The sequence below is a fragment of the Protopterus annectens genome, chromosome 2.part0 (assembly GCF_019279795.1).
Source record: "Protopterus annectens isolate FY-2018-M chromosome 2.part0, PAN1.0, whole genome shotgun sequence".
Taxonomy (NCBI): Eukaryota; Metazoa; Chordata; order Ceratodontiformes; family Protopteridae; genus Protopterus; species Protopterus annectens.
In genome coordinates, this window is record NC_056728.1 from 235,068,963 (window position 1) to 235,096,475 (window position 27,513).

At 38.2% G+C, this 27,513-nt stretch overlaps 1 protein-coding gene across 2 annotated transcripts in view; it reads left to right on the forward strand.

The window, feature by feature from the left end:
• Positions 1 to 26,940, forward strand: part of LOC122793036 (nmrA-like family domain-containing protein 1) — a 62,812-nt gene extending 35,872 nt beyond the window's left edge. For both annotated transcript variants that reach the window (XM_044060698.1, XM_044060697.1), the window contains exons 4-5: positions 13,414 to 13,604; positions 26,568 to 26,940. In XM_044060698.1, coding sequence (XP_043916633.1) covers positions 13,414 to 13,604; positions 26,568 to 26,750 — 374 coding nt within the window. In that variant the 3' untranslated portion in view covers positions 26,751 to 26,940. The remainder of the gene's footprint in view (positions 1 to 13,413; positions 13,605 to 26,567) is intronic.
• The last annotated feature ends 573 nt before the right edge of the window (positions 26,941 to 27,513 follow it).

Below are 27,513 nucleotides of genomic sequence, written 5' to 3' on the forward strand. Positions count from 1 at the left end.
AGATGGTCAGGGAAGGGCTCTGCTTCACGTGAATAGGAAGTCTATTTCAGAGGAGGGGCAATCTCTGGGACACATCTCTCTCCCGCACAGTCTATTCATGACAGAGATCAGGTTTAGATAACTCTTGTGCAGTTAGTTTTGTGAATGTGCAACATTTCCATCACAGCTGGGTCAGAGACTGCCTTGTAGATCAGACACAGATCTGTCAGTAATCGATGGGAAACTGAATACAGAGGTAGGGCTTTTAATCAGTTGACATATGACATGTTGGTTGCACCGTGTATTTTTTTTTGAGAAACCTCTGAGAACGCTTCCACTGTTGCAGGTGCTTGGCCAGGTACATGCCAAAAGGTGCATTGTACTTAATTATTGGTCTGATGAGGGCTGAGTACAGTAGTACTATGAAATCCTTAGATTTGGATGCCATACCCTTACTGATAGCCTAGCCGCATAGGATTTTTTCACTACCGTGGGATACATGGTGGTCAAAATTCAGATTACTATCTGAGTACCCAGACCTCTCACCACTGGGTCCACTTTTAGAAGGGGTACTATCAGTGTACTATCAGTGTTGTAACTTGCAGGGATATTTGATATCCCAAAGGTTATTATTATGCACATCTTCTCATTCAGTTTGAGGCCATGGCCCTGATACCAACCATTAGTCTCCACCAGACCTTGCAGTAGGATATCAACATCATGTGGAGAGTCAATGATTGTCCCCCACCTTGCAGTCATCAGCAAACTTGTTCAGGCGAAGGCCATCTACATTTGCCTTGACATCTGCTAAGTATATTCCAAAAAGGAGGGAACCCAGCACTGAGCCTTGTGGTACTCCACTGGTGACTGGCCTCTTGCTGAATGTTGATTCCCCAACTCCAACAACATGTGTTCTATTCATGAGCCATTTGGCTATCCATTTGATGATGTAGAGGTTTATGCCCAGTTTTGTGGGTTTATCTGTAATACCCTAGTGGGGTATTGTGTCAAATGCCTTGACCAGGTCAAGGTAGGTGGTATGCACTGTATTACCCTCATCCATGGCCTTGGTGACCTTCTCAAAGAAGTCCACCAGACTGAGCAGGCAGGACCTGCACTTGACAAAGTGAACTGGGTTGGATTTAGAGTCTGGAAATTTCCTATGTTGTTGTTAATCAAGTCCATGATTACCTTTTTCATAGCCTTGCATAAGAGGTAGTCAGACTTGTAAGTCGGTAGTTTACTGGGTCAGTTTATGGTCTCCCCTTGTGTAGAGCGATGACTGTTGCTGTCTTCCACTCTACTGGGACAAAGCCTGTCTGGATGCTGTGGTTATATAGATATCTGAGTTGGTCTCCTGGGTCATGTTTAAAGCTATTTAACAGGCACCCTGGAATTCTGTCAAGGCCCATTGATGCTGTGTTTCTAGCTTTACAGAGTGCGGTGATGACCTGTCTTTTATAATAACAGGCAAAGGGATTGTATGGGATATTTCACAGGGAGTGACCGTAGGTGATGAGGGGGTGAAATCTGAGCTGAATTTATTGGCCAGCAGGTTTACTGTTTCTTCTGACTGAGTATAGATAGTGCCATCTGCAGCTAACTCAGCACATTGTCGATTGTTTTCTCCATAAGATTTTGGGAAATGCTCTGTGGTTATTCTTTGCTTGAGAGGCTATTTTAGTGTCGTATTTAGCTTTTCAAGACTTCACTAGTTCCCTGATTTGCCTGTTGAGACTAGTGAGGGATTTTTTTCTCTGTTGTACTTCGTCCCACTTACTTCTATACAGGAATTTCTTTCTTTCTTCTGTTCTGTAGTCTATTTATGCCAGGGGTCCACCAGAGTGGCTTCTGTTTCCTGTTTGAACTGGGTTTAGTTTGGCTAGGTACTGCTGTTTCTATGCAGCTGTTTAAGCGGTTGTACAGGACATTTGTATATACCTCTGCATATTCGTTCATGTTTTAGGGGTTAGGGGGTGCTTTAAAATTACCTATGCTGTCACATAATAGGAGATAATTTGCCTTGGAAAAATTCTTTAGGGTTTGATGGGGGTACTACTCTTACATTTATTTCAAAGAGACTGATTTATGAGCCATTTTACCAATGAGGGCATTACACTATGGTGGTAGGGTGCATTACACTGGAGTGGTGGGGTGCCATGCTTCGGTTTTGGCACTGCTGTAATCTCATCCTCTTTGGTAAATTAGAAGCACCCAGCCTACCTTTCTTCCTATCAATATTTTCTCCTATGCAGTTCTATTTGGGATGTCACCCCAGAAAAAGTTTCCAGTCCAATTCTACAATGTGAGTAACTGTTTTTTTATTTTATTTTGCTTTTGTTTATCGGGTTTGTCCAATTGGATTTAGTCAAAAACCCCTTCTCAGTGGAAGCTTGGGGAGAAAAGCTCCAACATATTAAACGCATTCTATAAAAAGATGTTCAGTAATATATATGTAAAGGTATTAAATAATATGCATTAATAATTATACATACATTTGATAATTAGACTACACTCGTATGAAAAAAGGAAACTATTACAGTGTAAAGGATACTTCTGTATCTAGGAGGTAGTGAACACTGAGCACTTGAAGAGGTGTATTTATGGGTTTCTCGGATAGATAATAGATCTTGTGATTAGAAATTAAAGGAAATAGAAGTGAGGGAAGGAGCTCAGAGATGTAGCCAGCGCTAGTGCCCATTGCTGAGGAGGAAAAAAAAAGGGTCCTGTTTCTGCGTCACCCATCCTTAAGAGCAGATCAGGTTCTTAAAAATGCAGAAGCCAGTCCGGTCCCATTTCTGTACCATGCCCTCCTTCCTCAGATAAAAAAAAAATGTAGCAAGCAGTTGCTACCGTTTATACTTGTATGGAGAGCTACAGCACTTAGGTTTTTGTTAGAAAAAAGAAAATATTTTTTACTTTTAAACTGAAGCAAATTGCTTGCAGTTTAGACCACACATGGAGCGCCAGAGCACTGAAGTTTGCAAATGCAATAACAGCTTTACAAGCCAGTATGCACTAAAGACTAATTGGGATGATGGATCGTGCCCCCTAACACTTTGCACCTGGGGCAGCTGCACCGATCACCCCACCCTAGCTAAGCTACTGCAGTAAGAGATGGGGTTTTAAGCAGGTTTAGAGACAAGTATATACATTAAGAAAAAGTAATGTGTCGATACCCAGACCAAGAGACCACGAAACTTCACACTCTTGTTTATTCCAAGTTAAGCACTTTCACCCAGTAATCTCCCGAGCTTCATCAGAACAAGTTAAAATCAAAGTACATTCACTTTTCAATGCTCTGTTGAATGTCAAGACCAATCAAACAATACACTCTAATAAAGAAGAGTACACCCATTTAACTCTTCTTAGTCCAAGAACTTTTTCAATACATATAGACATAACCGTATCTCACTTTAAAAAAAAAAAGTGAAAACTTAATATTTTCACATAAATTATTGTATGGAAAACATTTTAAGAAAGATATTACAAATCCAAACATTTAAAATCTGACTAGAAAAAATTAATAAATAAAAAGGTCACTTATAACTTAGCTGCCCTTAGTCTAAGAACACTATTAATACTTAAGTGTTCATTTAAACCTGGGTTTTTTGTTGCATCTAATTTTAGCTGCCAAAATAATTCTTTATACTCGAGTTGGGCCTCCCATGGTCCTCCCTTTAAATCATGTGTGACCTGTTCTATTATGTAAAATTTAAATTTACTATCCTTACATTCTCTATGGTGTCTGTACAAAGCATTGGGGTCTTTTTGCTGTGAAATGTCATGTAAATGTTCATAAATATGTCTTTCTCCTGTATAGAAACTGTGGCATTTTTCACAAGTGGCAATATATACCACCCCTTTACTTATTTCCTCGCTGCAAGGAGTAAATTTCCTTCCTCTAATATGTTGACACATTGGTTACAAAAACCTCATTTGTGTGTTCCTAATTTTTTCCGGTTTCTGTCTGTTTAATTCTTGTTTCTCCAACATCTCTTTTATATTCATATTCCTTTTTCTAATGAATGTTGGATGTAAAGGGATATATTTATTAATGTCAGAATTAATGGTTAAAACTTTCCAATATTTCTTAATTATATTTTTAACCTCTTCTGAAAAGGATGAAAATTTGTGTACAAAACCAAGATTGTAAGATTCATCTAATTCCTTCCTATTATCCAATGTGTTAATACCCCTACCTAAAATGGGTTATGTCTTTATGTATTGAAAAAGTTCTTGGACTAAGAAGAGTTAAATGGGTGTACTCTTCTTTATTAAGTGTATTGTTTGATTGGTCTTGACGTTGAACAGAGCATTGAAAAGTGAATGTACTTTGATTTTAACTTGTTCTGATGAAGCTCGGGAGATTACTGGGTGAAAGTGCTTAACTTGGAATAAACAAGAGTGTGAAGTTTCGTGGTCTCTTGGTCTGGGTTGGTTTATCATGGTTTTCACAATTATATACATATATCACCGCCTGCAGACATTGAAAACAGGAACAAAGGCCCTTGAAGAGTTATATCCAGCCAAAAATCTGGATATGTAATTACCGTAAAATCTGATTACCAAATAAGACCATATAACTGTTCCCACTTCCAGTAAGAATGTTGGATAGTAGTCAGAAATATGTTTAAAAAAAACAGAGTTTCAAAAATTATGGAAAAAATATAAGGCAGCATGTTACCAGAGACAATGTAAAATCTGTAGTTTTTAATGAACAAAGACATAAGACATTTAGTTTTTGCTTCTGAAAAAAGGAAACATAAAATGTGTGTTCTTTTTCTTTACATTATATGTGCCACTAGTATGTTGGTCATGTACAGTGGTTTTCTGTGTACTAAACAGCTTCAAAAATCATGCGCAAGTAAAAGGATTCAGAAAACTCTATGAAGGGGTAACCGAAGGCCTGAAAATAGGGACATACCTTCAAAATAGGAACATTATGTGCACTCGTAAATCGGACCTGAAAATCTGAGTATTCCTCAAAATAGGGACAGTTGAGAGATCATAAGCTTTATATTAGAAATATACAGGTGGGATGAGCATGTCAGAAAACTAAGTAAGGCTGGGAAATGCTAGTAAAACTTTTCAGGCATAGGTAAAGACTGGTTGTGGGGCTAAGGATTCTGAGTAAAGAGCAAAATGGTTTCGCAATATGGCAAGCTGAAGATTGCAGTGGCATTTATCCTGGAGATGTACAGAACTAGATCTAGTGATTTGTTAGGGAAGTTTTAGTTGCATTTTGTATGAGTTTACATTCTAACTGGATTTCAATGGTAGTGAGATGTGGTTCCATAGTTTAGCTACACAATTTGAATATGAAGTCACCTGCAGTATAGATAATTTGGTTACAGTGATTAGTGATTTTTCTCTCGGACATAACATTTGCTGGGGCAGTATTGCATCAAGTTGTTAAGGGCTAGACAGTTTCCTGGTTTATAAAGAAGTCTGTGTATTTTAGTTAGCTGAGAAAGAGTTAGGTGATGTGGTAGTTCTAACCAGTGTAATTATCCGAGTGCTAGGCAGTGGTGTGCAGTGTTGTCTTAGTTTACAGCAAATGTGGCTGTTTTATTATACCATTGTTCAAGTTTTGACAATTGTGATACTTGAAGGTTAGTTAAGATTGGGGCAGCATAGAGGAGAGATGACCATAAGAAAGTAGAGGCTATAAAGCTACTAGCTATGTCATTGAGGTAGGTTTTTACTCCATGTAATATACCTATTTTTTTTTTTTTTACTATATGTAATACATGGTGGTCACATTTCAACTGGTCATCTGTGATGACACCTAGTCACTTTATGTGGTGTACTTTTTCTGTTATGGTGGGCAATTATGAATAGTGTTTTATAGGGATGTGTTTTGGGGTAAAGAGCAGTAATTTTATTTTTTTTTAGAGTTTACGAGTAGAAGTAGTTGTGAATTATTTAGCCTTGTTTCAATCAACGAGTCTGTGGGTGTCCAAAAGGCTTGTCCAAAGTACCGTATGTATGAGAGTACATACCACTGCAGTACATGTATACTGTGGTCAAGTACAACATTTAAATGTTTGAATCTTTCCAGACTATTTTTAATTTTGTACCATTTCCTTCAGGGTATAATCCTTAGATTCCTCTGTTTTCCCCAGCCATATACTGAGGTATTTTACTCTTGTTGTCCATAGACCTGCATATCCCTCTTGTAGCACTCCCCCAGGTATATTTTTAAGCCTCTTGTTTTATCCCAGTTTACCTTATATCATGCTAAACTACCAAAATTCTCTACCCACTGGAATGTCCCTTGTAAAACCATTTCAGGATCTCTTAAGCTCAGTATTTGCTGTAGTTTGAATACAAAGCTGTCTTTAACTCTTGACTGCCCATCTTGTAGCTCTGGATCCCAGACGGCCAGATTTTTTTATGCTAAGGATTCCAAGTATAGCACAAATAAAAACGGCGACAAAGGACATCTTTGACTAGTTCCTCTGCCTAGCCAAAATTCTTTTTATAGATTAGCATTTTATCTTCACTTTCGCTTTCAACTTAATATAAACCTTTCATAACAAGTTTATCAGCTGTATTGGCACTGCCATAGCTCTCAGTATTCAAATCACAGTATACCCTGTTGCAAGCCGTCTTTACAACTAAACATTATTAGCTCACTGGAGTCCCTGTTTTTTGTGCATCTTGTATTAGTATGTTGTCAAATGTCTTCCTTCAAGTGATAAATCCACAGTGGGTTTCCTCCGGGTATTCCGGTTTCCTCCCACATTCTAAAGACATGCTTCTGGAGCATTTCTCCCCGGGCCTCCGCTGATTATTTTTGCTAACCTATTTTCTAGAATAGTCATGATTCTGTATGGTTACTGGTCTATATGAACCTGGCTGTTTTAGATATTTCCCTTCCTTCAGAGTTACTGACATATGAATTGGGTGACGCAGTGGTGCAGCGGTTAATGCTGTCGCCTCACAGCAAGAGGTTCTCCGGTTCGATTCTCGACTGGGGTGCCTTCTGTGTGGAGTTTGCATGTTCTCCCTGCGTTCGCGTGGGTTTCCTCCGGGTACTCCGGTTTCCTCCCACATTCTAAAGACATGCTTCTGGAGCATTTCTCCCCGGGCCTCCGCTGAAAACAGGATCTGTGGAACCTAGTCGGACTTTCCGGTCAACAAATGTTAAATAAAACTAAAAACAAATAAATTAACTCTGGGATTATTTTTGCTAACCTATTTTCTAGAATAGTCATGATTCTGTATGGTTACTGGTCTATATGAACCTGGCTATTTTAGATATTTCCCTTCCTTCAGAGTTACTGACATAATTAAAAATTTTCCAGGATGCAGGGATTTCTCTTTTCTCAGGACCCCAGTCAATAATTTGTTCCATACTTCCATCAGTTTTGTGCTCCTTGGCTTCCAAATTTATAATGGGAGTCCATCAGACCCTGGTGACTTGTACAGTTGTTGTTTTCCCATTGCCTCTTTAATTTCTTCTTATGTAATTCTTTTAACTAGGTTACTTTGATTAATTTTTGGCAAGTTTAAACTTCTTAACCAGGATTGTATTTGTTCATCTGTATTCCCTGCTTTCTTTTCCTCCTTGTATGGCTCCTTATAAAAATTCTTGAAAAAGTTTCAGTATTTCACTCAGTGTTGTGACCATTTCTCCTGTGTATGGGCTCACCATACAGGTTATGACTATCTGCCTTCTCCTGTCTTAATATACCTGCTAATGCCCTAATCGCCTGTGTGGAGTTAGAATAGTAAAGATTCCAAATTGCCATCTACTGTAACCTTACTTTTTAATCCATTTATGTTTACTGTTTCTTCTCCCTTAGCTTCTCCTCCACACTTCAATCTGTTTCTTCCCTTTCTTTACAGAGCCTTCAATTCTCTCATATGTGCTTCCTCCTTCGTTGACTCGCCATCTCCCACTCTCTCTTTCCTCCAATTGTATCTTTGTCTTTATTCTGTCCTTTAAATCATTCCCACCTGTCTGCTTCCACCTTTTCCATACCCTCTAGTTGCTCTGCTAATACCCCCTGCAGCCGCTTTCTGTATTTTCTTTTGTTCACTCTATAGACCTGAAAATGGCATTGCTAGGCCATCTGATGAGCGTGACTCCAACTCACCCTCACAGTTATATGCACATGATCTGGGAGAATTATTGGTGTGGCAAAGACTTTCTCTGTAAAATCCAAGTGTTTTTCTTTTGTAAATCACTTATCTAGTCAGCACCATCTTGAGTTTGTTACTGAATAGTATGTATACTCCATCTGCCTTTCCCTCTTGACTTTCTCCCAAACTTTTCTAAATCCCATGTTTAAGATCCTCCTACATATTTTCTCCCTCTTATCAAGGTAACCCTACATCTACCCATGAAACTTTATCCCATTTGAATATTGTGTTCCAGTCTCTCATAACTAACAACACATCCTCATGAAAATATACTAGCTCTAAGACAGTTTTCCTAAAAAAATATTTTCTTCATCTTTGGTGGCAGACAGATTGATGCAACTGTAAATGTAGTTCCAAATATTAACCATTTTCCCATTGCTAAACCTCCAGGATGATCTTCCTGAATTGCTAATTCTTAGAATGTCAAGGCTCTCTCTTTTAAGATTACAACTCCCCACCTCCTGACCTCCTCATAAGTAGAGCAGGCTATTAATTCTTAACACCTCTGTCCCAGCTTTTTAGTGTTCTTCAGTGCTTTAGTACGACTCCTGAAGTAGATCTATATATGTGTTTTCCCGTTTTAATATATTAAACATTGTCCCTTTTACTGGGTTTGTTATCCCGTTAACATTCTAACAACTTTTAATATTGTCCTAGCGTACCCTATTTTTGTCCTTTTACAGTGGTAATATTCCTTCTGACAACCCTGTCTTAATGTCCTACAACTCTTTGCATTTTCTCCGTATGCATACTATGTCTAGACACTTCTGTGCTACAGCCTCGTTCTTCCTCCGTATTACTCCTTGAATAATTTGAGCGTCTCCCCTTAGCTGTTTGCAAACTTTAACCCTATATAACAGGACATAACTATGTACACTAGACACAAACTATCTTCCAAGCTTGGAACTTTTGCTTCAGTTTCAGCACCAACACTGTGTCTTCCTCCCATCTCAAATTGAAGATGGTTGCGACCTCTGCTGTTTTCGAAACACAGAGGAACTAAACCCCACAACCACTCTCTCTTTAAATCTCTTGCATTAGTTTACAAAACTATGGCCAAACTTGAAACGTCCTTTTTAGGCTTCTGTTCCTTTTCCAAAATTTATCTTCTTTTGCAGGAGTTTACGTCTCCCCCTATTACACATCCCTGGCCCTCAGTTTAATTATGTTGCAGTTTTTGTCTGCCTTTGTCTACATATTGTCTCACAGCTAGGCTGAATCCTGGCAGCTTTTTTTTTTTTGTACTGGCTTTCAGTGTGTCAGCGTACAACCCCCCATCTTAATTCCTCTTCCCCCTCTGGGATACGATCTCTAAGACTTTTTCCCCTGTGCAGTTCTATTTTTTATCTGTGTATCGGCAATCAGTGTTCTTATTCCTGTTGTCTTCCAACTGTAGGTTTACTTAATGATATCTGAATCTTCTGGGCTCCTTGTCAAATTCATTATTAAATCTCATACATTACTCACTGTACCCTAATATTCTCACTCTCCTGTTACTGTTTTATTCTCTACTTATAAGATTCAGACCAGTCTCAGCCACCTCAGCTATTGCTTTTAAAAACTCATTCCTTGTTATTGGGGACTGTATAGCATCTGTGTGCTCATTAACAGCCTTTGATAGTTCCCTGACTTGATCATCTGTCTTTTTCATATGGCTGTCAATCCTGGCATTAAGTTTTTGCATTTTTTGAAAAATAGGAGTATAATCTAAATTTGTGGCATTGCTTCATCTGTCCCCATCTCTGCCATTTGTTTTCCCAACTCTCGGGCTGCCTCTTTCATATCTAGCTGTCAATTTTTCTTCCTCCTTCTGGTCATATGTATCAATTAAAAGTTTTTAATTAACACTCATATTCTTCTTCCTAATTTGCTTGGTATATTTGTAATCTCTTGTTCTCTTTTGGCCATCTTTCTAGGTCGGTTAGAAGGAGCCAGTGTATCTCCATACCTTATGCCATCAGCGTCATACTGAAAGTCCTGAGAGTAGTTGTTTCTTGGTAGCCAAATTGTTTCTGCACAAGTGATGGGCTTGCACTTAAATTCTGGCCAGTGCTAGGAAGACGTAGGCTTAGAACTACCACGACAGTGATGGTAGCCCTACTGAGACATGTATGTGTGGGGGGCTGTGGATACATGCATGGGAAGTATTGGAGGGTGAGGGTGCTCACATTAATCACCAAGAGTGGGATTAGGGCCATTACTGCAACTGTCAACACCTTAATTGCTGCCATTCAGCATGAAGCAAGCTACTGACTGGGGTGAGAAGGGCTGTGTAGTCAGGGCTGCTGATTGGTTGCCAAAAAGGCCTTGGTTTGTGGGGTAAGTAAGCCTTGCCTCAGTGGGAAGAGAGTTCTCTCTCCCTGCAGCTGGTTTGCAGAGGATAGGGTGGCAATAGCAATACAAGCAATCTTCCAGGCTCCTAAATGACACACCTCTGGGCAGCTGTCATCACTCTAGAGATGGGAGATCCCTAATACAAGGGAACAAAAGGACCAAAGTCCCACTGGGTGGGGGGGAGGTGGTTGGCAAGCGAGGGCAAAAAGTTTTAAAAAGAAAAGAAGATGGGTTCCAAATGAATACCTAAATATTTGTATAATTCAGCTAGAGAGATAGCATTACCCCCAAGAAGTTGGAAGACGTTTTTTTGACTAGCCCTAAAATCATTGTGTTTTTGTAGATGCATTGACAGTTTCTGTTAACCTATGGAGTTTAGTAAAGTCAGACTAAAGTGAATTATCTGCTTGTCTACTATTAGTACTACAACTACTTGGAAGTAAGGGATCATCATAATATAGAATCCTGTTCAGCTTTTTAGGTCATTAGGGGACTTATCTGTAAATAAAGGTAAACAAATGAGGATTAGCATAGACCCTTGAATACTAATATACTAATATACATTTGAATACGAGTATCGTCAGGCAGAGGTAGACAGTAATAAGTCTGTCGTAGATTTTTAAAAGTTCACCAGCAAATCCAGTTTTTGGAAGTAGGAGAGTGGTCAGTCATGTCTTTATTAAAATACATTTTAATTTTATTTGATTTCTGCATTTTAAAATGTGTTACTATAATTATGCATTAAATATCATTCCTTAGAGCTTTTCTCCCCGGGCCTTCTATGAAAAAGGCACTTGTTCCCAGTCGGACTTTCCTGGTAAACAAATGTCAATAAATAAATAAAAGTAAAAAAATAAAGGCACATAGCCTCAATAAATTGGCTTTTATACACATTTGTGAAAATATAATCTGCAGCATGATACGGACTGCTAATAGCATTTTAGTCTAGTCTAAAACCATGTTGTATGTTTTAAAGACCATGATATTGAGGTAACACTTTGAAATGCTGGGACTTGCAATGAACAAAAATCTGGATTTACATATGCTAAGTCTGAGATCACCAGTTCTTGGAATATTCTCTTTTTTCTGAAGTATGCCAATCTTGGAGTTGGTATATATAACTTTGGGGAGGGGGAAGGGGCTTGCACCCTGTAAAAAACAAGTTTAAAGGAGAAAAGTGGTGTTCTATATTTGCTGATCTCCTGTATAGCTGGTCTTTTTCCCCCAACATTTCAGGACTCAGAATTGCTAACTTCAACATTAAAAAATATGGAGACTGATAGTGCTCAACGTAAGTAAGAATTTGTTTATATACAAGTTTCTTAAAGTGCATCTGAGATGCTCTGCTGGAGTGTATGCACATTTTCGCTCATGCTTTTGCTCCTAAGTCCCTGTGCAGTGGAGTATGGTACTGGGCCATTCACTTTCAGAGGAGGCACTATACTAACTCCTTCCTCCAAGATAGGCGAGCAGACCTCTGCTCATTAGTGCAATTCCTCCTCATTTGCTGCCTTGACTGTGCCCCATAACCAAATTCTTACCTGGTGCTTTATAAAGATAACTTTCATAAGTACCAGTCAGTCTCTGTGACCACCTTCCTAAGAAAAGAACAATCTCAATCAATGCATCCATTTTACCGTTCTCCCCCCAGTGTTCTAAGTCTGGTGAACCTACATTGTAGATGTCCAGTAACAGTTCATGGAGGATACTTAGCTGTTTGCTTCTTTTTTTTAAGACAAAAAGGGCAGAATGGTCATGAAATGGTCCTTGTCCAGCTGTCTGTCAAAAATGCATGGTCTACTGTTATAAAAAACATGGGTGATCCCTTTCTTAGAGTCTGTTTTGTTGAGCTGTTAAGTGTATTTCCAAGTGCTACCTCTCATGAAGTGAGTTTAAATACAGGAAATGCAGTGCCATGCTAGTATCATTACTGTGTTCTGTGTTAACTACAGCCAAATGCCATGGAAATACAAGTGGAAATGTGCAAAGAAAAAAAAAACTTACTAGGCATGTACGTAAACTTGAAAAAATAATTATTGGTATGCATTAGCAGTACACGGAAAGCAGAAACAGAAAATTAGACACCATACAAGACACATTTAATGTTAATATGCCTGCAACGCTAACAATAATTTTATATATATATATATATATATATATATATATATATATATATATATATATATATATATATATATGGTTAGGGCTTGCTGAAAAGTGTTTCATCTGTAAAATTGATGCAGAAGTTTCTTAAAGAAGCTTGATAGTGTTATTTTTTTATCTTCTATAAAAGGTTTATGGGATTTGTGGTATTTACTCAGTGTTTGCTGATGCTTATGTTTCTGCCTTAAGATCATCGCACGCAATGCTTTCTGGAGCTTTCCTCCCTAGGCCTCCACTAAAAATGGGCAAAACAATCCTTGTAATCAAAACATAAATACACAAAATTGAGCAGATTATGTTTTATCGGTAATAACATGTCCAGGGCTGCATAATTTTCATGCATTATGTTTTTGTTTTCCCATGTGCATACTACTTCCTAATGTATACAGCATGCAAAAGCAGTACATGTGTTCATTTAGCAGGGCAGAAGTCTCTGAAGTACCTGACAAGAAAGTTGTTTAGATCAGACATCTACAGTGCACATGCATTTTGTTTTTGAAACCTTGCATGTCTGATAGTTGGTGAAAAGGATTAAGGAGCATTTAACAAGCTATTTTCTGCTGTCTAATAGTCCAGGGCTTGATTTCCTCAGCCTAGCCTCCATTGCCTAACTGTTTGACTCTGAGCAAGTCACTTAACCGAACACTGCTCCCGGGCTGTGTCTGAAAAAGATCTATGAAGATCAGTGCCTGGTTAACAAATACAAATAAAATAAAAGCCTAAATTTACTTCAGTAAACGCTTTTGTTCTACTTAAATGTATTGTGCTCTGTTTTGTTTTTAGGTCTACCAATGGGAAATGTTCCAATGCATGGCATGGCTGTTGTTGATTTGGGACCAGTGGTTGTCAATGTTCTGAAGTCACCAGAGAAGTACATTGGCAAAGACATTGGCCTGACTGCTGGCAGCTGGACCTGTGATGAATATGCCAAAATAATCTCTAAATACACTGGGAAAAATGTAGTAGATGGAAAGGTATGTAGGCCTGTTTTTTTTCTTAATTTTGGTGTGTTGCTTATTCATATATGCTTCACTGTCATTACATCATTGAACATCAAAATATTGATCCTGAAACACCAAAACCCACATGACCAAAATTCACATTTACAAAGAGACTGATCTTTTCTGCAGGGAGACAGGTGTCTTGCACATGTCACACCCCATACAACTTACATATACTAACTGTACCCTGTCACACTGGTAGAACCCTAGCACCCTTGGGGGGCTTCTGCAACCTTACAGTTGCTACCTCTCAAGGAGCTGAGTGCCTCTTTGTGTGAATGCACTATGACAGTGATTACCTCTGGGCAATTGCCTAGCGTTCCTGCTAGGAATCAATCATGTGGCAAGCCAGGGCTGTCTCCCTTCCCTCCATATGGATGGCCCAGCAGTGGTTGCTCATCCCCATCCTCCTTGTCCAACTTCTACAGGCACCTGATCTACTGGTCAAAAATTCAGGCCACCTGCAGCATAGTCAGGGCTTTATCCCTGTGTGTCACAAAGCTGGATATTATTGTGGGAGCTTTATGCCATATAGATGTAGGAAGTACTGTGTTGTTGTGTCGTTAGAATTAATTTTAGTTTTGCAGTCTCATACCTTTGTGACCTACATTTGTGGTTGCATATAGCTGAAGTAGAGTGGCAGTCAGCTTTGGTTTACTCAGTCATTTGTGATTAACTAGTTGGATGAAAAGTTGTGGTTGTCAACATCTGACGAAATAATTTATTTTTATTTTCGGTTTGGTGCTGCAACACATAAATCGTTGCATTTAGGCATTTTATACAAAACACCTTTAATAAAAAGTTGAAAGAACAAAAATTAAACAAAAACAAATATTAGCATACTAATAATAACATACAACCAACCCACTCTGTGAAAGGAATTTCAGACAAATACGTCTTTAGTGCCTGATTAAAGCCAGCCAGCAATGGGTATTCTCAAAATCACCATGGTAGCAAGCTCCATAAGGGAGGGGCTTAATAGAAAGAAAGTATGAAAAACTGAGGTCTCCTGGTTAATCTGTGGAACTGCCAGCAGCCGCTCAGTGGCTTTCTGCAAAACCCACAAAGGGCAGTAAGGAACAATGCGCATGGATGTAAAACCCATGAAAACCACTTAAATTTGTTTCTGTCCCATTGCCTTGCCTCAGAGGAAACAAATTCCAAGCTTTTAATCTCGCATGTAATTCCCATTGCCTCAGCAATGGTGGAGGGGCTGTTCTTTTCCATTTTCTGGTAATTGCTTTCTTAACTGCTAAAATAGCATTTGCAATACGTTTCTGAGTGGTCCCTTAACAATTTGCTTAAAATTTATCCCCAGTACCCATATTAAGTTTTAAGTATCAGATGATTGCCCCATTTTTTTACAGATGTCACTTACTTCCATTTTTAATTTGATCAGCTTCAAACAACTCCAAAAAAGTCATATGTGTGAAACCCCCCCACCCCCAACTCGCAGCACCAGTATTTCATAGGAATTACAGGGACAATTGTGTCTAACCTATCTGTGACATATATAAGTATTTGAATAAACACTTCCACCCAGAGAATCTAAATTTCCTTGATCTAGTTCTGTACTTGGACACCAAAATGATTACATGCCAGTCTGCCAGAGTAATCTTTCTGTCTAGTTCATGTACCCAAATTAACTTGTACATATTCAAGGGGGGTTTCCTGTTCTATTCCTAAGTAGTCAATATAAGTTGGAGATAATCCCTCTGGAATGTATTAGAAGAAGAAGCTATTTATTCAGCAAGTGCTACCATGGTGACTTTGAACTGTTGCTGGCTGCCTTTAATCGGGCACTAAAGATGTGTTTATTTGAAATTAATTTCACAGAGTAGGTTGGTTTTATGTTATTTTTATGCTAATATTTGGTTTTATTTAATTTTTGTTTTTTTTACTTTTTATTAAATGTGTTTTGTATAAAGCACCTAAATAAACCTAAACTTGAATGTAGGGATTGGACCTAAATAGAATTGACTTAATTCCTGCAAATAATATGATTTGACATTGTTTAAGGAGACTGTAAAAGCAGAATCATCCCACAATAAACCATGAGTAGAAGATGTTAATTGTGTGGGAGTGACTGGTTTGATCATGGGAAGCCCTGCATGAAGTTTCTTTGGACAACAGGCCAGATTTTATTTATATTTGTTTACCGGGGTAGTTAATTAAAATATTTGTGATATACTGAATACCTGTTAGCCATGGTAAGGTGGAAAAGTTATGTCATAAAGAAGACTCTTACATTGCTGATGCAGTCAGAATGCATATCAATGAAGCCACAAGCTTATACCACAGGGAAGCCATACTCAAGGTTACTATTTCAACTCAGCCACCATGCGCTCTCCTGCTTCAAGGGTATAGAAACCCCATAACAGTCAGGGTATGACCTCCATAAGAAGTCAGATTATAAAATTCACCACCTATCCATAACATAGTTCTTTCAAGTTTCATGCACTCATATCTGTCACATAAATTAGGCTCTGTATAGCCACCAATCAAACACTACACCTCTAACAAACACCACATCCCTCTCGTCAATGGCTAACCGTTAATTTTAAACAACTTCAGTCACCCTTTCTAGTCAAGAATTACCAAATGTGAGTTTCACTTCCTGTAAGTGTATAACTATAATACCATACCAATAAAAATAAATGCCACTTACCTTAGTCAACCTTGGTCCCCTTAATAATCTAATATTACACTGGGAAATTATTATTATGGGAAACATCCCTATCATAGTATACATCTTGTATGCTACTGTATGACACAATCTTTCCCCTGAGTCTCTCTGTCTTTACAGGAACTTTGTTGTCTTACTCCACTATATTCAGAATTAATCATAGTTTTGTAGTCTCAAATAACTATTTCAAAAATATTAAAATTAAAAATTATGCATAATAACTATAATATATATACATGCACAAAAACAAAAATACAAATATCAAGTTTGTCAGGATACTCTGATTCAGACGTTATAAGTAAGCAAGCATCATGAACTTAACCTAAACATCTAAACACACATTCAGACATACCTATTTAAAATTCTATTTGCTAAATAACTATAACATACAATTTTATGACTTTCTAACAGCATCATTGTGCTGTTCATTCAAAATACTTTAGTAGCACTAATAAACAATATCAAAGTTAAGAGCTATATACAACTAACCATAATAACATGCTAATAGCATAAACATTGATAATCAAATAGCACAAATGAGAACTTAACATTCTGAAATATTGCAGGAGTATGTTAAAACAAACAAAGATCACACAGATTATTTTTTTTTAATTATAGACATATAAACTGACAGAAATGTTTTTCTATATCATATTATACAGTTTATCAGTTCCTTGTACATAACCATGAAAATGTCCGAATTCCCAATACCAGTATCTGAAAATTAAGATACCTGCATCAAAGTTTTTTCAGAACAAATGATATTCAGCCTGTTCCATCCTTCCATCTAAGTATGTATTTTTACCAGGCTTGGAAATCTGACAAAGAAAGAATTCTTTTGCAGACCAAGTAATGAACTGCTCTAAAGTTACTCAGACTTTCCCAATAATTCTTTTAGCTGTAATCAGTGGCAGTGAAGACACTTTTCTTGACTCTAACCATGCTTTCAAAAACTCTGCCTGCTCTGCCATTTTCATTTTCACAAAAGTACATGGAGTTCAAAACTTCCTGTCCTTTTGGTGCTCCAATTAATCATAGATTCTGCCTCATTGCTGTGTCTTCCTTATATACCAATGGTTGTTCAGTACAGACTAAAGATTGCACATGCTCAATCTCCAAATTGTCTTGATCTCTTCTGCTGGAGAGCATCATATTACTCTCAAATCGATTCAGATCTTCACTTCCATCAATCTTCTTAGTATATATCATCAGCTTATTTGTTAGTTCTCAACCTGTGTAAAATAACGTCCTCAGTAACTCCCATGTTTCAATCACCTCTGCAGAGCAGTCCTTTTCTTGTGTACATCTTGAGCGATCAAAACCACAGCAACTCAGTTGGCCACACAAAAAGTAATCTCTTCCATAGTGTCCTGATTCGACATTTAATTTAATTTTGAATTTGTTAACCGGGGTAGATTACTAATCCCATTTAACCATTCAGTTGTTCATTCAACCAAATTTCAAAATTCAACAGTTGTAGACAACTTTATTTAATCCTCATCATGAATATTTAGCAAGCTATATCTTATTGAAATTACTGAAAAATGTCAAATATCAATTTTACAAATGGAGCGACGTCTGATGATTACCAACTTTCTTAAGCATGGCAAGATCTCTCCTACATCTTCCAGTTGTGCTTGTGTGTCTTGCACTTTCATAATGATCTGCATCCATTGACATGAAAACTGTATCTGCCAATGGTTAGGTAAAGAAAGAAAAACTTTGCACGTAGATAAAGTAAGCTAAATATAGTACATATGACTAGTAAAGCTCTGGATGTAGCAGTTAAAAACAATGTAAAAGTATCAAAAATGTAGTTATTGTTTTAGTGGACAATACTAAGTTTTGACAACAGTTGATTGGTAATATTATAGCGATTAGCAGTTATAAATTAAAAACGCAAAGGGGTACCTTAAAGTTGGTGTAAGACTGCCTAGAACTGATTCAGATACAGTGGAAGAAGGCAATCACATAGATTACAAAACTGAGATGTATCCTAAGGTTATGTAACCAATTTAGTATCAAAACTAAGTTAATTCAACCAACCACTTTAAATGGAGATAAATGAGAATAAAAACAGACTACAAATCCTGGCTGAAGTGTATGGAAGGTAGAGATATGCACGGCATTTCCAGGTTCATTGGAGGCAAACAGTACTATACAAACCAAGCACAGCACAGCAAGATCATGGCAGCAGAAGAAGGGAAGAGATTGAAAAATGAAATTCCCCAAAATGTATCCATTCATAGTGCCCAAGTACACAGTATAACTCAGACTCGGCAATGACCTTTGCAAACATTCATGACTAACAACTTAAAAATACCACACCACAGGAATTCAGTCAAAAACTGTATAATACAACAAAAAAATGGTCTGGTCGTCAAGGCTGGGACACTGCATGGTTAGTAATAAGCTGATTACTGTTATACAACCTATTAGTCAGGTGCAAATCTACTGTGGCGAGTATAGATTCAGAATGATACTACCTCTCTCTACTAAGCCCCCTCCCCCCAAATTCTGTAAATTTCTGAGGCAGTTTTAAGCAGATGTCACTACAGCAGTATAAGAATGGTAGAACAGCAGTAAATTCATTTTAAATATCAGCAAAACCAAATCAAGCCGAAGGGAAGCTACTAGAACCATCTTGGATTTATAGAGCTCAGAAGGAGAATTCCCATTGACATATCAAATGATTACTACCAACGACAAGAAACTTGGGCTGCTGCAGGACAAGTACCTTTCTCACAAGTGAGGTGAGGAAGGATAAGGGCCACTTATCTCTTCCAGCAGAAGCTAATTTGTCACCACAATGATTGTATGCTGGTCTACCAGAGCAATCTCTCTCTCCAGTTCATGTACCCAGATTAACTTGTACGTATTTAAGGGGTCCCCTGTTCTATCCCTAAGTAATCGATATAAATTGGAGATAGTCCCTCTGGAATGTAGAAGACGATGAAGAAGATAATTTATCCAGCAAGTTACCCAAGAGGGCCACTTATCCCTTCCAGCAGAAACTCATTTATTTTTTCAGGATCTCCAGAAGTCTCATTTAGAAATTGTTCCTCAGCCCTAACCATGGTGTACGACAACCTTATTTTACCCTTCTGAATGTCTATAAATCTGAGGTCTAAAACAAGTGAAATCTTATTTAAAAAACAGTGTTCCTGGGTCAAATATTTTACCTAGCCATCTTACCAGCGTAAAGCAACTCTCAAAAAAATGTAGATCCTTATTAAGGATCACACACATATAGTACAAGATTATCAGCATGTAATGACAGGCTGTAAGATTCACCATACATCTCATAGCCTTGTACTTAAGTTGCTTAAGCTGGGATGCTAAAGGCTCAAGATAAAAAGTGAAAAGGAGATGGGACAATGGGCATCCCTGCCTTGTAGTCCTTCCGTACTAAGAAGGACCTATTGCCCAGCTTTATTCTTGCTGCCACCCCATGTTAAAGGGAGGACACCACTTCCATGGACACCAATGAAACCCTAAAAAGACATAATAATTGAAACAAAACAAACCTCCATCTTGCCTATTCAGAAACTTTTCAGCTTCTCACTTCTTTTGGTGTCTTCAATTATAAGAAAACCCTTGACAAAATTGTCATTGATGGCCTAGAACAAACCCCATTTGAACAAGACTTAGCAATCTAGGTAAAATCTTTCCAGTCTGTTTGCAGTCAGGGCCATAACAATCTCATAATCTTGATTTAAAATTGAATCTATCTGCAAAGGGTACTTATCAGGTTTTAGGACACCAAGAATCCTTGGCCTACCCCACTGTCCAGACATAATTTATCAATTTAGTAAATCAGTCCACCAGAAATAGTATATCTGCAGTGGAAGGTCATCTGTGCCAGGTATCTTAACCTTCTTTTGGCCCGAAACACTAGCTTAACTTTTTGTCTAATAAACCCACAAGCCTTGTCTACTCTGATTTCTTTCTCCCCATCATTATAATGCAATGCTCTGTTTGACATGTGTAACTGAAAAAAAAATGTTTCCAAGTTGAAAGACTGCAGATCTTATAATTAAAGTAACCAAAGGTTTAAAATCCAAAAACAGTAAGGCTGGTGGTGTTGATGGTGTAGATCCTTTCAGTCTTATTCCATTTAGGAAGAGGCTAATGGAGGAAATGGTGTACTTAATGCTAGAAACCAGAAAACCAAGTACAAGGAAATCATATGTAGGCAGACAGGAAAGACTCTGTGCAGTAGATTTCTAGGGACATTACACTGAACTGTTGCCTGAAACCAGATATTGCAGTTACTTAGATGAGTGGTTCACCAGAGCTTTTTATGCTTCTCTCAATGTGCATCTGACAGTGATTTCGGCATCCTTGCTATTGGACTACTATTGGTCCCAATGCCTAGTCAAGGCAGCTCTTTAAATGGGTTCTGCATATAAAAACACCCAGGAGATGGATCCCTCCTCCTTGCGACTTGAATTTTGTCCTTCAAATGCTGATGCTTTCTTCCTTTCAACTCCGTGCCAGTCCGCTCCTCAAGATTCTTTTATGGAAAAAGTTATTCCTAATGGCAATTACCTTGACTAAAACAGTTTTCCTCAATGATATAGCTAGTCACAGAAAGAGCTCATCTTTCATGCAAAAAAATGGAGTCTGTCGTAACTCTAAACCAGACTATTCAACTGCCAACTTCCTTTCTTAACCCTGGGAACAAAGAGGAAAGAATTCTGCAGCTCTAGACATTAACTGACAGTTTAGATGCTACACTGTTGCGACCAAGAACACCAAGCAAAATGCCCTGCCTTTTGTCTCTTTCATGCCAGGAGAGGCAAGGTCCATGGTCTCTGAACAGACTTTTGACCAGTTGTCTTTTGCTATTGGTCCAGAAGAGCAATGGCTACATTGGCAGCCTGTTTTAGATAGTCATTTGTGAAGTAGCCCTGTGGCCCTCCTGGCACATCTTTTACAGGCATTATAAATTGGACATACAGTCCAAGAGCAGAGCATGGTTGTTGCCACCATTCTTTAGAGCTTGCTGCAGGCGCTTTCCTTTATGTACTCCTTGTACAGATCAAGCACTGTTCTTGGAGTGAGGAATGTGACTGCAGTGGTAATCCTTACAATGAACATACCATAATGAATTGAATAGGAAATCACGAGTGCAGATCAAGTTTTTCTCCCACTGACTCCCAACTCTATGGCTGGCTTCTACTGGTCTGAGTGGATATGGTAGGAATTTGGTTTTACTTTATCCTATGCCAGTCCCAAAAGTGTTCTTTTGTTGGGAGATGTCAGTATTGCCCAGACATTTCCTATTCCTAAGTGGCCACTGTAGGGTACAAATCCTTGTAGGCTTTACAGACCAAGAACTCAGGAGAGTTCTTGGCATCTCTGTTGGGGATGCATACATGGAAGCTGTTCCAAGAAAAATGAAGATATGCTGCATCTGTTTGTTGTTTATACTAAATATCAATCAATGACTGCCAGCATGGATATACATTCATAGGGACATCTGAAGAAAGACCTGGAAGTCGGACATCTCACCATTCTGGCAAAGCACTGGATTAAAGAACATGACTGCAGTGGTGATCTACTGTAATGGTAGGTTGCAACCACAAATGTATTTTCCCTGTATGTCAGGTAGGTATACATTTGTATATCCTTCTATAACATATTCTTTATTTACTGGAATGTGCTTAACATTTGAGACAACTTAAAGGGGAAATGGCTAGCAGTTCAGTTAAAATAAATAAAAGTTTGGTAGTGAGAGAAGTGAGTAACTTTGCAAGTAATTGCACCCCTAACAACCTTAGTACTTAAACTAAATCGTGTGCTGTTATATTTAATATTTACTAAATATAACAGTGCATTTTTTCTTAAGGCTAAAAGTTAACTGACCTCATACAAACTGCTTTTCCCATTCACATGTTAGAACCAGTGTTCCCCCTTGTACACATAACATTTGTCCTTGCCTATCTCTGTTTACCTCTGAATGGGAAATGATTAACTTTACATTTAGAATAGGTAAAGTCTATGGGTATAGCTGTCTGTTTTGGGCAAAGCTTCCCTTTTGGGAAAGAGAGTGTATTTATTTTACATTTTTTGACCGGGATTGTCCGACTGAGCTGAAGAGCCCTTTTTCAGCAGAGGCCTGGGGAGAAAATTTCCAACATATTATACAATTTTAGTTATAAATTAGCATTAAACAGCAATGTTACAGGATTATTACAAGGCATTAAGTAGCAATACAATGTTATAAAGTGTCAAAAATCAGAAGTATAGCATAACTATTTCAAGATGTATAAAAAGAAATATGTCATTAAGATGAGTATAGTTTTTGGGATAAGTGGTTACAAAAACCCAGTTTTATCATGATGTAGTTGCATGAAGGCAAGACAATTACCATACAATGTTTCTTTGAAGCAATTTCCTTAATAGATTTTAGAAGACAGTAGAAAGAGTAGTCAAGGAAGATTAGAGAGAGCTAGTGAGAAGAGAGTTAAGGGCAGAAAGTAGATTAAGGTATGAGAAGTAGGGGATGTTAAGGAGGGAGAGTGCAGTGGCAGGACCAGTGACTTTTAAAGTGCTCTTTGGTGGCTGTCTTAAATTGTTTAGGATGTGTAAGGGTCCTGATTTCTAGTGGGAGCCTATTCCAGGCAATAGTGGGGTGATAGCTGTACATGTTGCGTCCAAATTTAGACTTGGGTTTGTAGATTTGTAGTAGGTCTTGGTTAGAGCTTCAGAGAGATCCTGAGGGAGAATAATGGGAGATGAGAGGGGATAGTGCTGGGTAGTAGAAAGGCTGGTATAGATGGATGGATGATCTGGAGCTGACAGAGAAGAAGCTGGTGGGGTAATTCAAGCCAGTTTAAGTGTTTTAGAGATAGACGGTGATGGGATTTGTAGGTTTGATGGGGAGCAAATCTAGCTACCTTGTTATAGGTAGATTCTAGTTTGGTCAGGAGTGCAGAGTGAATGAGAGAATTTGAGAATTCCTGTACATTAGACTGGGTAGTAGGTAGGTAAGAGAGAGAGTAATCTTGGCTTCAGAGGTAAGGAATTTCTTGTTACGGTAAAGAAGCCCTAGTTTTGAATGAGTCTTTTTGATACAGTTATTAACATGCAAGTCAAATTTAAGCTGATCATCGATGGTTACACCTAAGAGCTTAGTACTGGATTCTATCTGAATGGGAGTGTTATTAAGGGACTGTATGGAGAAGGGAGGGTTTAATATTGTTGAACTTTTTAGGTAGGTACAAACCGATAAGAAAGAGACTTCATTTCAACAATATCAGTGTCAGCAGTTCTGATATGCAAATGCATTTTTAATTTGCAGTCTAATATTAAAAAAATGGCCCTTTCATGGTGCAGTCTCTTGTTTTCTTTTTACCTTAGACTTGAATTTTTCATATAAATCAAATGTTTGAAATGTTCCTTTAGAGAAGTCCTCACCGCCCATATGTGTTAATACTCATGTCTTTTACATTAAATTCTAAACACAAAATTATATTGTCCAAAAATCATATGTATTTGAACAAGTCGGTCTTTTTTTAAATTTTTCATGAGTGTCTTAATTCTGAGCTGCTCACTTACAGTCTGGTGTTGTATACCTATTTCTCTTGCGACAGCTGCTTGTCTTCCCATTCTTACAGCATCAACATAATATTTTTCATACCCTGTTGTTAATGTCTGCCTTTAAAACTAGTTACTCTACTTTCCAAAGTTACACCAGTGTCTTCTGCTCCTCCAAAATACACTGCTTTTCCTCTTGGAACTGTCATTTCTTCTGCTTACATAATGCAGTTGGCTACTTCACTCCAGCTTACTTCTGTTCCATTTTCTAGTTCACTTTCCAGCATAATATTCATCTAGTACCTCACGCTTACTTCTGCGCATCTTTGGGTGTGTCGGCACTATTGACATCTGAAATGGGTGTGGAATCCCCAGATGACTGGCAGCCATGCTAATTCGCATGTCATGTCATGTCCAAATTCCCGGCATGTTTTTAATATTAACATACGAGAAATAATTCAAACCGCATTCATTTGTAAAAATGAGGTTTGATGTTAGCTGTTGTGATTGACCATGTAGGGGTGCGGCTGAGCTGAGCAGCAGATGAATGACAGTCTTGATTAGTGTACAGAATCAACAATTTACTGTGTAGTATTAAATGAATGTGATAAAATAGATCCATTTTTGGGCGATATTGAAGTGTATTAACCCACCATTTAGTTCGCGCAGGAATGGGAGTGGCCTGTTTGACAAGGCGGTGGACAGAGTTTCAATATCTAAATACAGCATGATTGACACGGAATCCATGCACACAACGAATTCCATCCTCGTTGAAATGATTAGTTTCTCCTTCTTCAGGGGGGCAAGCCCCCCTCCTTGTGGGGGCGCTGCACCCCCCACCCCCCCTCGCTGAACAAGTGTTGTGCAACGGTGCTGGTACTGCAAACAATTTCAGCCATTAATAACAGTATCATTTAGAGAAACAGTTTTGTGGTGTGAACTCTGCCCGATTGACTGACTGAAATGTGATGTGCAACAGGCTTTTTAGTTTTATGCCCCTAGTAAAATATTTTTTTTTGGTAGTGAATGTCTACAATAAAACATTGGGTTGCTTTCGGCACAGATGCTGAATATTAATTACATTGCAATGTGTCAGGCGGGGTTTGGGTGGGGCTTGCTACTGCGCATCTGGTGGGTTAATACACTTCAATATCACCCATTTTTGTAATAGAAGCCACTGATTCTGTAAAGCAATGTAAATTTAGGTAACCATTTCACAGGTAAAAAGTAAATATTACTTATGAATATGTATGCTTGTGCACAGCACTTGAAAGTGGTGCAGTTATGCTTATGTGTGTGTCCATCTATCCACCAACAGCCCCTCACTTCAACAGTGACAGCTCATGCTGTGAGGTGACAACGCTATCGGTCGAGCCACTGTGTGTGTGTGTGTGTGTGTGTGTGTGTGTGTGTGTGTGTGTGTGTGTGTGTGTGTGTGTGTGTGTGTGTGTGTGTGTACACACATTACACGAATATATGTTTACTGCTTGTATGATATGTAAATGTGTAAAAGACAATGTGTAAAAGACAACTTAGAGGTGACTGACTTTGCAAAAACATGAAATGGGGGTTGTTACCCAACTCCTTTATCTTCCCAGTATGTAGTAACAGTAGCATCGCCAAATACAAGTGTGTACAAAAGTGAACCGTGACTGTCCAAGGGAATGTAAGTTGATGCCAGTGCCATTACTTTAATCAGAGTAACATGAGCAGTTTAGTATGACTATGATGATCTGAAAAAAGATTGCCTTACCTGTCTCTAGTTATATGTAGTAGCGGAAGGCCATGGAATTGCCAACAGCGCCTTTTATATACATTATATATTCAACAATTTGCCTCTTTGATATATACTCTAAATATGGTACCTTAGTCTGAAATGCCATCCATGCCTTGCCATGCATGGCCATCAGTATTCATGACATTACTTTCGGCACAGAAATGAATATTCATGCAGCTGCTCCATTGCCGGGCTGGTGGCATGGTTGGGGTGGGATTTGCTACTGCGCATCCTGCAAGGTACTAGTCTAATGTTATGCCCACTTTGCTCCATCAAATTCAATAAATTCTGTGTTGGTAATCCACAGCCTTCTAACTCTGTTACAGTAATTTCCTCAGTTCCAATAGTTTTAGTCACCTCTTCGTCTTCTTCCAAAACACGGACTACTCTATCTCTTATCTTGGCATCCTCCATCTTGGATTTCTTGCAACATCAGCAGCAGCCCTCCAACACCCCCTAGTGGTTGCAATGCAAAATAGCAAGATAAAATAGTAAGGGAAGTTCCTCAGTGCCATCGCCAATTTTCCCAACTCAAAATGAGTACCACTTCGGCCCTAGGGGGACTAACTCGGTCAACAAAGACTAAGTAATTAAAATAAATATTTGTGTAAGTTTTGTAAAGAACTGTAAAGATAGGTAGAGATATTTGCAGTCTGCCTTAGAACAGTAATCACGGACCCAGCCTATGTTGCAAAACCCAGTTGTGGCGTAGCAGTGGGTCAGCATTCCTTTTTGTTGCCCAGATTTCGGTTCATTTCACATTCATGGTACAGATGTTTAACAAAGAACAGGTTAAATTCACCAAATAATTCCATTTGCTTTGTACAGTCCTTTATGAATTTATTCATCTTTTAGTGTATAGTACTACAGTATGCGATATACATTGAGAATGCTGCTGGACTTAATGGTCTTCATTTTTTTCCCCCAGATGTCTGCAGACGCTTATGAAAAGTTGGGTTTTCCTGGTGCAGTTGATCTGGCTAATATGTTCAGGGCATATACGATGAATATTCTTGTCCGTGACACAAAATTAACTTCTCAACTAAATGCAAATGTCAGGAACTTTGAAGAGTGGGTGCAGCATAACAAACATGTCTTTGATGACCTCTGAACTTTTTGTTTGTATTTGGATGTTCACACATACACACATGCACATGCATGCATATTCACACACAAACATTCAAACTAGCTGTTGTTTTGCTATATTTCTAGTCTTGGACATTTCATTTTTATACACGTTAAAAGTTTATCTTACTGAAATTGCTCATATTAAAAAAAAAAAAGAAAAAAGTCATGTGTATGTAAAAAAAAAAAAATCTGTATTCCAAACATTACTCGGATAAAAAAAAATGGATGTAATCTTTTGTGCCTTCATTTTTTTCCTCAGTAGTAGTATTTGTTGACCTGTCCAGCTAGGACATAGCTGGAATGACAGAGTAGTTGAAAGCTGGCCTTAAACTATATTGTTTCTTTACATTACTGCAGAATGATGCACCAGGTCCAATATTGCACAGGTCTGTGTTTAAGAACTAGTAGGACTTCAGAATTCCAGCCTCCAGTGTAAATAACCTTATCCCACATTTTTTTTCTCTCCCCATAATATCATGTAGCTGTTTAGTTGCTGGAAAGACTTTTGCATCTTTTCCACTGTTTTTCCAGCTGCAGATCGTGAAGGTTCCTACATTTTTCCTGTTCATATCTCACATTGCTTTAGAAAGGAATTTCTCTCATCCAATAGTCAGCACTAGTTTTATAGTTTTCAGTCCAAAATGTTACATTACTATTTTGAGTTGGTATAGTACTTTGAACAGATAAAGTGAAATCCCTTTCCAAAGCATTGTTGGAAAATTCATTATAAGAACAACAAGGGTGAG